Source organism: Mirounga angustirostris, unplaced genomic scaffold (assembly GCF_029215605.1).
Source record: "Mirounga angustirostris isolate CCGP_5_RB_7025 unplaced genomic scaffold, mMirAng1.0.hap1 SCAF_4, whole genome shotgun sequence".
Lineage (NCBI taxonomy): Eukaryota > Metazoa > Chordata > Mammalia > Carnivora > Phocidae > Mirounga > Mirounga angustirostris.
This window is the reverse complement of record NW_026991712.1, coordinates 16,989,288-17,001,566: the sequence shown is the minus strand read 5'-3', so window position 1 is coordinate 17,001,566 and position 12,279 is coordinate 16,989,288. Positions and strand designations below refer to the sequence as shown.

At 36.5% G+C, this 12,279-nt stretch overlaps 1 protein-coding gene, 1 non-coding gene and 2 pseudogenes across 2 annotated transcripts in view; 2 read left to right on the top strand and 2 right to left on the bottom strand.

The window, feature by feature from the left end:
• The window catches only part of ATAD2 (ATPase family AAA domain containing 2), a 73,248-nt gene that overhangs the window by 36,254 nt on the left and 24,715 nt on the right, over window positions 1-12,279 (bottom strand). Inside the window, exons 9-12 of the mRNA XM_045895951.3 lie at window positions 9,312-9,419; window positions 7,299-7,407; window positions 6,934-7,049; window positions 176-350 (exon numbers count right to left, since the gene is read on the bottom strand). Of these exons, the coding sequence (XP_045751907.1) occupies window positions 176-350; window positions 6,934-7,049; window positions 7,299-7,407; window positions 9,312-9,419 (508 nt within the window). The remainder of the gene's footprint in view (window positions 1-175; window positions 351-6,933; window positions 7,050-7,298; window positions 7,408-9,311; window positions 9,420-12,279) is intronic.
• Window positions 361-2,377, bottom strand: LOC123858496 (phosphatidylinositol N-acetylglucosaminyltransferase subunit P-like; annotated as a pseudogene).
• On the top strand, window positions 2,485-2,783 carry LOC123858494 (small ubiquitin-related modifier 2-like; annotated as a pseudogene).
• On the top strand, window positions 5,391-5,463 carry TRNAR-CCU (transfer RNA arginine (anticodon CCU)). The gene has a single exon. It is a non-coding gene; the product is annotated as a tRNA-Arg (tRNA).

The following is a 12,279-nucleotide window of genomic DNA, read 5'->3' as shown; positions in this document are numbered from 1 at the left end:
ATAGGTCAGTATTATCTTGACATACAAAGGAAAATAATCCATAAAGAGTATGTATTTGTTCTAATTCTTCAGAGTTTATTTCTATGAAACATGATTAAATACAAGACTTATCTAATCCTTACATACTTACATCTACATTGATTATAGGTCTGTATAGGTAATTTTAATATCATACCTGATCAAATAGTAATCGTAGTTGTCTTTCAGACTCTCCTACCCATTTACTCAGACAATCAGCACCTTTCCTCATAAAGAATGCTACTCTCTTATCCCCTTGACTGCACTCATTGGCAAGTGCTCTGGCAACCAGAGTTTTTCCAGTTCCAGGTGGACCATAAAACAAACAACCTCTATAAAAGAATAAGTATTATTTTAGACTACATTAAAAAGTAGACTATTTAAACAAAATTAGAAACCAATTTCATGAATGCAGTTAATTAGTGAATAAAAAAGTAAATAAGACAACTGAAATATCGTTTCAATCCAGAGTACAATTTAAAACCTGAAAATATCAATACTACAAAACTGAAACTAATAAAACCCTTTATTTGAAACCTATTTTCTTTTATTCACTCATCATGCTCATCATATTACTTTACCTTGCATAAAAATAAGTCACTCTTAAAAACCCTTGATAGTTTACTTTTGTAACATATCAGGGGGAAGAATAGCAGATTTCATCTACAACCTCTGGTTTCACTGCCAGTAACACAGCACCAGAAGTTTTGTAAGAAAACATGACGGGAATGAATAGAAAAGAAAGTTAAGATAAGAGAGCTTAAATAACTGGTGTTTGGGTGGCAGGGACTAGGACAATGTAAATAATTTGAAATCATTCTTGGTGACATCACTGTAATGGGGTAATCTATAGTTTTATACGTATTTCCCAAGTTATTCATTGCTCTTTGGCTAGAATTCCAAAAAAAAAAAAAAAGGACTGTACTCATCATTTTTATTAGAAATGTAAAAAGGGTACAGAAACAGAACACGTCAGGGATTAAGTGCTACCAAAGTAACATGAAATAATCAATTTCAGATCATCATATAAAAGTAACATTAAAGAAGATTCCAGAAAAGCAAAAATGACAAAATAAGAATTGTGGGAAAAAATTCACAGTAATAGATGAAATCTATCAAAAGAATAATATATAAAAGAAAAATTAGAAATGGACATGATCAAATGCAGATAGAAAAAAACAAAGCAACTGCTACAATAACAATACACTAATGGAATAAATAAATGAAAATTTCAACCTACAAAGGCCAAGGCAGGAACAGATTTTTTAAAATGTATCTATTGAGCCAACAATGTCATTTGTGAGGCTACATCCTAAAGAAGGAATTAAGGAAGGATTCACACAAAGAGGAAGCAATGAGATATTCATTGTGATAATAATTTAAAAAAACCTAAATAGCCAGAAATAGCAGAATTGATTTAAAAAAAAAGGGATACATCCATATAATGGTATATTATTCAGCCATTAAAACAGAAAGAGAACACACCATATGAAACCAGTAGGTTAACACAATCATATATTTGATTTATTGTAAGGGGGAAATGTATGTTATAAGGAAGAGGAGATGAGAAAAAATCGGGAGTTCTTTTTAAATTTACTAATTACTTTTTTTTACAGTAATGTATTTTATTCTGTCCATTAATAACTAATATTTGAGAACATTTATAATATTCATGGAACTTTAAGAGAAATTCTACTTCTTTTACATTTCAGTATTGGGTATTATAAAAAAGTCAAAATATAGGGGTGCCTTGGTGGCGCAGTTGGTTGAGAGTCCAACTCTTGGTTTTGGCTCAGGTTGTGTCCTCAGGTTTGTGAGATTGAGCCCTGTGTCAGGCTCCATGCTCAGGGTAGAGTCTGCTTAAAACTCTCTCTCCCTCTGCCCCTCCCTCCTGCTCTCACTCTTTCTCCCTCAAATAAATAAATCTTTAAAACAAAAACAAAATATGGCCAAAATTATTAGGTTAAAAACCTTATAATTAATGCTTGGTGTTAGTCTACATACTGTTCAGTTTTTGGCATAAAGTTCTTTCGCTACAAGAAAGAACATTTTGGTTTACTTCACTAATAAATAAAACAGGAATATCTGTTTAATGCTGGGATGGCCTCTTTTTGGTATCTCTTCTGCTACTGATTTTTAGCATAATTATGTGTGGTTGTATGAATGGACTTGAGTGGACAGAGGTACTCACCATGTTTATTCCAAATAAGAGTAAATGACTGATCACGTTAGTAATGAGGAGATAGAGAGGCAATGCAACTGCCCTATATTTTTGAGGCCAATAGGTTTAGCCTAAGGAGGTTAGCCAAAACTCAGGAATAAAAGCCCACACAAAAATGTAGTATGGAGCCAAATTGGGAGCTTAAGAAAAGAACAAAGCCATAGCTTCTTCTGCTGCTCCTGGTGCTGCTTGTGTGCTCGTTCAGTGTGGACCTGGTACCTCTTTTGTGAAGCGGCAGCTGAGGGACTCCAGCGCTCGCCGCGGCCGACGAAAAACCCAAGGAAGGCATCAAGACTGAGAACAACGATCATATTAATTTTAAGGCGGCGGGCAGGATGGTTCTGTGATGCAGTTTATGATTAAGAGGCACACACCACTTAGTAATCTAATGAAAGCCTATTGTGAACGACAGGGTTTGTCAATGAGTCAGATCAGATTCCGATTTGATGGGCAGCCAATCAATGAAACAGACACACCTGCACAGTTGGAAATGGAGGATGAAGATATAATTGATGTGTCCCAGCAGCAGATAGGTGTCTACTAAAAGGGGAACCTGCTACTTTATTCCAGAACTCTGTTCCTCCAGACCAAGAAGACATTCTCAGTTAGAAAGCAGCTATTTGGTTCCACCACATCCTGACTACTGCAGTATAGTTTCCTCTATTCTTTCATTTTCCCCTTCCCCATTCCTTTATTGTACATAAAGTAACTGTGTACGTGCACAAGCATATCGCATTTTTTTTTTTTTAACTAAATGGCCAATGGTATGTTTTGATCAACATCAAATGGAGATGGGATGGGGGAAAATACTGCTTCTGTGAAAATATCCCCTCTCTCCGTTAGTGGCATGCTCAGTCAGCTCTTATCTTCATATTCCAGTAAGTTATTTTCCTCTGTTTAACAAAAAAAAGAACATAAAAATCCTTGCATACCTTGTTTGATTGGAAAATTTTAATGTTTTTCATTTATCATTGTAAAACCAAGGACAACTTTATTTTGTATGTAGCTGTTACATGTAGGGCAATCTGTCTTTAAGTAGGGATAAATTACTCTAAAAGAAATGAATCCTAGATAGTTTTCCCTTCAAGTTAAGCGTTTTGTTGTTTAAATAAACTTGTTTAAAAAAAAAAAAGAACAAAGCCATAAATTGCTTTTTGAGGCAATGAGGATGGTGAATTTTCCACCATTTTCTTTGTGGCTTTGGGCAATCTTGGGTCCTTGAAATGCCCACTTGTGCCCCTCCTGACAGCTCTGCCACCTCAGCAGCAAACCACAGCAGGGGCAGAGAGGGAAAACTGAGGGAAAGACCGGGTCGTGACGGCAACCCCCCCGACCCAATTTACTAAATTACTTTAACTAAGACTTCTAATACTTCTTATAAGCAGCAAGGGTCATTATGTAATATTAATATCTTTCTAGGTAAAGAAATTAATTCACCAATGTCTAACTGTGATTGAGGTATGGTATATAACTTTTTTATAATGGAAAAGGGAAAAAGCTTACTAATTTAAAAAAGTTTACTTAAATCAATGTTTCTATACAGGATGACTCAGGAAGAAAAGTTTCAGAAGGAAAAAGGAATCAGGGACTAGGGTTTAAATATGGGTTAATAAGGTATAAAAACTAGAAGAAAAAGGAAAAAGATAAAAAAGTGTGGTGATATGACAGCTAAAATAAAGTAAAGCTCCCAATAAGAAAGCTAATTTGTGGGGTGTCTGGGTGGCTCAGTCCATTAAGCGTCCGGCTCTTGATTTTGGCTCAGGTCATGATCTTGGTCGTGACATCGAGCCTGGGGTCGGGCTCCATGCCAGGCATGGAGACTGCTTAAGATTCTCTCTCTTCCTCTCCCTCCGCACGGCTCCCCCCACCACCCCCTCTCTTTAAAAAAAAAAAAAAAAAAAAAAGCTAATTTGCAAAACACCTCTTGAAATTTAGAGGTAATATATCTCAAGGCAGGAGAGAAGGGTTGGGTTGAAAATTGAGGAGGATGGCATAAGACATTATTAAAAAACAGTGAGACCACCCCTTTTTACTACTCTGTGCAGGCAAACTGCTTGGATAGTTTACTTTCTGATACAGGACAAGATGAGATGTGCTGCAGAAGTTAATTTCAAAACTCCATGCTCAACAGTGTAGACTACTGACCCTTGTTCAGGCCTACTGCTAAAATGCTGGCAGCCAGGCTCATAAGCTTCAGACAGAAAACTGGAGGATTTGTCTCCGGTGGGGAAAAACACGCCTAGATACTGACTTTGTGGATTTCTGGTAAAAGAATCACCACCCACCAATCACCCTAAGGTGAGGCCTACAAATTAACAACTCTACAAGTGAGCTTTTAAAAACATGCTCCATTCTTGGGGCACCTGATTGGCTCAGTCAGTTGAATTCCTGAGAGGAGACGAAATCCAGGTCTCCTACTCCTCCGCCATCTTGCTCTGCCGTGGCTCAGTCAGTTGAGCGACTTGACTTTTGATTTCGGCTCAGGTCATGGTCTCAGGGTTGGAGATTAAGCCCCATGGGGGTGCTCAGCATTCTGCTGGAGATCATCTCCCTCTGTCCCTGTGCATGCCTGTGTGTGCACTCTCGCTCTCAAATAAATAAATAAATCTTTTTAAAAAAGCCACCTTCACCCTTGAATATTAATAGAGAGCCAAGGATCAGTAGACACTTAAGGAAATCCCCACTAGACACTTAAGGAAAAAAGATCAAAAGAGATAAAAACAAGAAAAAAAAGTAGATTAATCTAGAAAGTCCAACATTCAATTGACATGAATTGAGGGAAAAGAAAACATGGAGTGGAAAAATTACTGAAGAAGTGACACAAAAAAACTTTCCCAGAAATCAAAGGACACATTTCCACATTGTAAAGGCAGAGGTCACATACTGCATGGAGCACTGGGTGTTATACGAAAACAATGAATCGTGGATCACTGCATCAAAAACTAATGATATATTGTATAGTGACTAACATAACATAATAAAATAAAATTAAATTTAAAAAAAGTGGGAGGGGAAAAAGACACATCAATAGACTGTGGTTCAATGACCATTCTCAAAAAGAAAATAAAAACCTCTCGTGCATTCTTTATTCTCGGGATATTGCTAGAATGTACTCCATCAAAACACAGCTGTAAAAAAAGATCTTAGGGGCACCTGGCTGGCTCAGTTGGTTGAGCGTGAGACTCCTGATCTTGGGGTTGTGGGTTCAAGCCCTATGTTAGGTGTGGAGATTACTTAAAAACAAAAAAGGTCTTAGTCAATTCCAGGAAGCAGGGAATCCAGCACTGAAAGATGAAGGAAATCCCACTGAGGGTGATGAGAAGTCCCAAAGCTTAGTTGTGCTTCAAGACTAAGAAGAGCCAATCTGGATGGAAGCAAGAGAACAAAGCTCCAAGATGTGTCTAGAAAAATAAGGAGGAGTCAATAAATTATTCGACATGTTTAACTGTACTGAAGAGTTTTATCTCTAGCAAAGACTCTGTGCATGAACTGAAAAGTACATATAAAACTAATTACAAAAAAATCCTAAAGAACAACAACAACAAAAAACCCCACCCACAGGCAAACAGTATTAAAGCTGAGGGGAAAGAGCAGAGTTGTAAAAGAGAGAAAATGTAGTCATAATATACTTTATATGGCTCAGCTGTAAAAAATATTTACATAACCATAAAGCACACACTGAAAATTGATTCAACAATTTTATATGTGCATAAAGAAGCTACCAGGAGCATATAAGGACGGGGAAGAAAATGTATATATATATGGGGGGTGGGGAAAGCAAAAGAGCCTGTTCATGTTAGAAGTCAAGAGATTCTAAAACAGACCAAAAATTACAGTATGAGCATATTTTTTTTCTTTTTAAAGATTTTATTTATTTATTTATTTATTTAAAGATTTTATTTATTTATTTGAGAGAGAGAATGAGAGAGAGCCCATGAGAGGGGGGAGGGTCAGAGGGAAAAGCAGACTCCCTGCCGAGCAGGGAGCCCGATGCGGGACTCGATCCCGGGACTCCAGGATCATGACCTGAGCCGAAGGCAGTCGCTTAACCAACTGAGCCACCCAGGCGCCCAAGATTTTATTTATTTGACAGAGAGAGAGTTAGCGAGAGCAGGAACACAAGCAGGGGGAGTGGGAGAGGGAGAAGCAGGCTTCCCGCTGAGCAGGGAGCCGATGCGGGCCGATCCGGACCCTGGGATCACGACCTGAGGAGAAGGCAGATGCTTAACGACTGAGCCACCCAGGCGCCCCCAGTATAAGCATATTATATAAATATGTATTTAAGTAGATAAACAGGAGTTAGAAGTAGCTGGCTCTGGAAAGTGGGAGGAGGAAGAGTAGAGAAGAGACTACTATCATTTTTTCCTTTGTGAGACTTATAGTACAATGTGACTTTTAAAATTATGTACATGGTATAAATCTGAAACTAAATTATGAAAGTGAAAAAAAGTAAACAATATGTATGGGAAGAATTTCACTAAATGTAGGAAAAGCCTTGGAAATTATTTTTCTTTTCATAATCCATTTTGAAACCATTTTTCAAGCTAAACATTAAGAAGGTAAAAATATTCAAAGTACCCAAAGCATAATAAATTACTATAGGCCTGAAAAATTTCAACAGAAAAGTGTTATCTTTCTGGACAATAGTAGCATAGCCTCGATTCTGGCTAAAATAAAATGTACAATTAAATTACCTTGGAGGTTGAATTTTGAATTTTTCAAAGACTTCTGGATAAAGTAATGGAAACACCACCATCTCTTTTAGAGCTGCAATATGATTAGACAGGCCACCAACGCTATCAAATCGTACCTGATAATGGAAGGGAAACACAGACATTCTCAGATTTGGAGTCAAAGTTAAAATGTCATTCCATCCCTAAACTATACTCAACCCATACACAGTCAAATGAGTAACAGCATTTTAGTCGTAGCCTGAAGATTTGAAAAAAAGAAAAAAAAAAGTCTGTAAAATTTCTGATTTATAGAAAATTGGTTTATTTAACTTTAATTAAAGCAAACAGTATGTATGTTCAAGCATACATTTCAAGATAGTACTCACTGAAGAATCTAGTTGCATTGGATCAACATCTGCAAGACTTGCTCCAATCTTCATTCTATCTTTATAAATTCCTTTTAATTCATCTTTCCGAAAATTTAGCGGGAGGCACCTATTTAGAAAAGATTTTAAAAAAACACCCCATCAGTTCACTTTTCTCCCCCAAATTCCATGTTAAAATATGGATATTTTCCTTTTTAAAAAGGTTAAATTTCAATCACAGCCACTGTGAAAATATGTATTTCAACTTCCTCATTTTCTTTGTAGGTTGAGAACTTCAATGTTAGAAATCTCTGAAGTTTTATTATTAAAGATATACAGTCAAATGAAATACCACTGTTCAAGATGCCACAGCACCATAAAACAATTCATGTTTGGGAATCCAGTCTGTATCAATATACCTTATAATGACTGTGCTTAACATATACAGAATATTTACTATTTGCCAAGCTGTTTTAGGGGGCTTTACATGCAATTATTCATTAAGTCCTCATAACAGTCTTATGGAGTAGGCATTATTATTTCCCCTATTTTAAAAGAAAACTGAGGCATAAAAAGGTTAACTAAAATGCCCAAAGTCACACAAAGTGGCAGATCCAGGACTCAGACCAAAGCAGTGTGTCTCCAGACCTGCAACAACTCTGCTACAATACCTCTCAGCAAAACATTCACAGTCCACCGAGCATTTGGATCCACATCAATCCTCTCAAGCAAGAATGAATCACTGCTTTCCTAACTACTTTCAAAAACAGTTATGGTAGATTACACAGAATACACCTAGAAGAACCTGCTTGTTTCATAGATGGAGAATGCAAACTGCTCATGCTCGAGGCTGAGAGCACCTAAGCAAAGAAAGATGCTGCAGCTGAACACAAGTAAGAGCACTCCAGACCCACCCTGAGTGCCAGGTCCTGCTAGCACCAGACTCCACAAGGAATTTACGCTGTGAAATCAGAGATGGACACGTTTTAACTGTGGCTTTGTAATAAAAGGTATTTCCTAAATAATCCTTAACAGAAATATAACTGCATGCTATAAAATCCACAGGATTAGATGCACATTTCTAGGAATGAAGGCAAAGAAAAATCCAAGTAGTCTAAATAATACAAGTTGTGGATGATCTAACACATTGCTGCCAACAGAAATGAAATGCAAGTCAAAATGTAATTTAAAATTTTGTTTAGACACACTAAAACAAAAAAGTAAAACTAATTTTAACAATATATTTTACTTATCTAAAACATACCATTTCAATATGCAAAATAAATATTTACAAAATTGGGATATTTTACATTCTTTCTTGTACTAAATCTTTGAAATCCAAGAGTATATTTTTTACAAAAATTTATATTTCTCAATTCAAATTAGCTACATTTCAAGTGCCTAATAGCCACACGTAACGAGTGACTACCACATTAGGGCAGATCTAATGTTATAAAAGAACAGAGTTTAGGATACAAAGAATGGTTGGTTTGCAAATCCCTTCAATTATTGTATTCTGTTTCATCAAACATTACTTTCTACTCTATAAAAATATTATTTTATTAGGATACAAGCACTGCATTTTTCACTCACCCACCCACATCTGTAAAATGGGAATAATCCTTGCTGTGAACTTACATACGAACTTACGAACGTACATGAACTTATACTACAGAATAATGAAATGAGTAAACTCCTTAATTTTCCTAAAGAGTTCTACAATAAGAATGTACTATTGAATTATTATAAACAGAAAATACATTTAAAATGAAAAAAAAACTTTATTTCTTCACGTCAGTGTTTACCAAGCACCATTTTGAGCTATACAATGGTTGTGTCAGAAAACATATGTTCTAATCTATTACTAGTTTCACATACAGGTATTTCAAACAAGATGGCATTCCGGTTTATACATTAACCTCTTACTTAATTCTTAAATTTGATCAAGCTGTACCTATTCCCAAATTATTCAGCCTTCTCAGCACTTAAAAAAAAATAGCTTGTAGTTTTAAAAGGCATCAGTATGACACTTACCTGTTGATAGCTCTATTACGGCTCCTTTTTCTTCGCCTCTCAAAGTGTTGTTCATCTTCAGAAGAGGAAGATGAAGTAGAGTCACTACTGTGGATTGCATGCCTTCGCCTAAAGTAAAGAGGAAAACTGAAATCATGATGAAGGAGGGCAGGAAAAACAGAGGCGTAAGATGCAAACATCAGAAATACCTAAGGATCCAAAAAGGTTTATCATAAAATCAATGTTTGCTGAACCAATGAAGTAGGCTTTGTTGGTTGAATTTTTTTGAAAGGAATAAAAGAGTTGGATAACAAGAGGAAGGGAAAAAAAAAGATAGGAAGCTGGGGTAAAGCTCACAACCATATGTTCGTTATGATAGGACATGGTTCAGGCAGAATGACTTCTTAGTCTTGATATAAATCAGTTTTCCTCTAAGAGAAAGGTGGGAAAAAGAGGGTTTTAGACTCTTTGGGACTGTAATTTCAGAAAGTATTTTCAATATTATACTATATATAATTTCACATCTGGAAGGGAATCACCTTTTGAAATGTCAACCTTAAAAGGAGAACACTCGGGCGCCTGGGTGGCTCAGTTGGTTAAGCGACTGCCTTCGGCTCAGGTCATGATCCTGGAGTCCCGGGATTGAGTCCCGCATCGGGCTCCCTGCTCGGCAGGGAGTCTGCTTCTCCCTCTGACCCTCCTCCCTCTCATGCTCTCTGTCTCTCAAATAAATAAATAAAATCTTTAAAAAAAAAAAAAAGGAGAACACTAGAGTTTTTATGTAAACCAGAAAGGATCAAGAAGTTCAAATACAAGGAAACCAGTGAGAAATAAGATGGCCTTTTCTCTACAGATCATCAACTATAAATTCACAACTGCCACTTAACAGCTGTGTAAATGTGGATGAGTTACCTAAACCATATAAGCCTTAATTTTCTCACTTACAAAAATGGGATAAGAATATAATCAAATTCTTAGGCTAGTTGGTAGTATTAAATAAGATGCCAAGTGCTACAAATACTGAAAAAAGTTTTAAATCACTTATACTTTTGCATTGTTGCAAAAGACCCACAGGAAAGACAAAGAATCTAGCTGGGAAAGCCTTAATTGTTCTATTGCCTCAGGGTTTAGAGCTTTTCCTGAATTAGAGTGCAATCATAGTAAGTAGATATTTCCAAAAATATAAAAGGTTCACAATCTATTATCTGCATAATGTAGGTCCAGCATCTTGTACATGGAAAACAAGTTTCTCCACTATTCACATAGCAGGATCTGACATGTCATAAAGGCAATTCATAGTCTCTATTTGTCCCACTTACAATGATTATTCTTATGTTCTGCTATAGAACACATCTGACTAGGCGTTACTGGCTCAGACACTCCTAGAGATGTTAATGTTGCACATTACCTTTGTGACTCCCCCCTGCCCTCCAACCTGAATTCTGAAACACAAATGGCCCCAAGAGTTTTGGCTAGGGGTTACAGAAACACAGACATAAATGAGAAAGTGATCCTCCACTGTCCACCTTTCAAACATGCCCAAGACCATTTTTGTGATCAGCCTGAAACTAAAACTATCTAGCACAAGTCTGCAATTTTATACGAAAGACGAATTTAATATTCCCATTAATATTACAAAAAGACTAACTTGTAAGCACATAATTCATATAACTGTGTGAATTCAGTATATATTCACATAATTAAGACCAACTTCACAATTAATAAAAAGGACTAACGATTATTAAGTGCTTCTTGTACCAGTTAGTAGACATATTATCTCATTTAATCTTAAACTTTGGACAAGTACATATGGCATGCTCATTTAGAGTTGAGGCCAATGTGGCTGGCTCACAGTTTAGACAACTTGCTCAAAACGAACGAATGAGACGATGATGGTGTCTGAATTCAAACCGTTGTCTTTCTATTCCAAAAATCCACATTCTATATATACTGATTTCCAGTTGTTGATTTCACAAACCAAAAGAGTTAAAGTATTGTTAAAATAACAAAAACATACAGCAATCAATGAGCCAAATAGTATCTTAAATGCTTTACATGCATTAACTCATCTAATTCTCACAATACTGTGAGAGAGATAATATTGTCCTCCTCATTCTATGGGTCCAAAAACTGACACAAGAGACGGTAAGTAACTTGCTAAAGGTCACTAATAAATGGAACAACTGGGCTTGCAATCTGGGCAGTCATAGTCATGGGTCCAGGTTCTTCATAACTATACTGTAGAAAGGCCATTATTTCAGTTTTAAAAAGATTCTAAACACACATTCACTTATTTTTTTTTCCACTTTGCTTTTTAAAAACATCTGAACTTCTGGCATGGATAAACACTGGGTCAGCGCTGTGAGTCTAACCAGTGTCTAGAGCTGCCAGTCCCGGCACCTTGACAACAGGTAAGGAATACTCTGGAATACTATTATGTTACCTTCGCGTTCAAAGGGACTAGGCTTGTTCCAGAAACTGCAGACTGAAGCTAAAGAATAAACCTTAGATGAGTAGAGGTTAGCAATCATAAGAAAGAAAATCCTGCTTAGAGGCAGCATTCCTGAAGCTCGGCTATAAGTATGCCAAAGACCCTTGGAAGGTCCTCCTCTGTGGGTGCAAGGTTTCTGGACCACTTGCCATGGATACTAAGAGCAATGTTCAAACGATTCTTTGGATGTGTGCTTTGTTTCCATGCCTAAGTAGGTGAAGTAGGACATGAACTATAAACAAGCTGGTCTCTTTAATAAAAAGTAAAAAGGCTGAGCAAAATTACCATGAAGGTTGTTAAAGGGGGAAGAGATGTTTACACAGCCTTGGCAAGAGTGTTACAAAAAAAGGGGGGGCTTAAAGGGCTACATTCAAAAGGTCAGATAATAATAAGTGTTAGTTAAGATGTGGAGAAATTGGAACTCTCATACATTCCTTGTGGGAATGTAAAATAAAGCAGCCATTCTGGAAAATAATCTGATAATTCCTTGAAACAGTA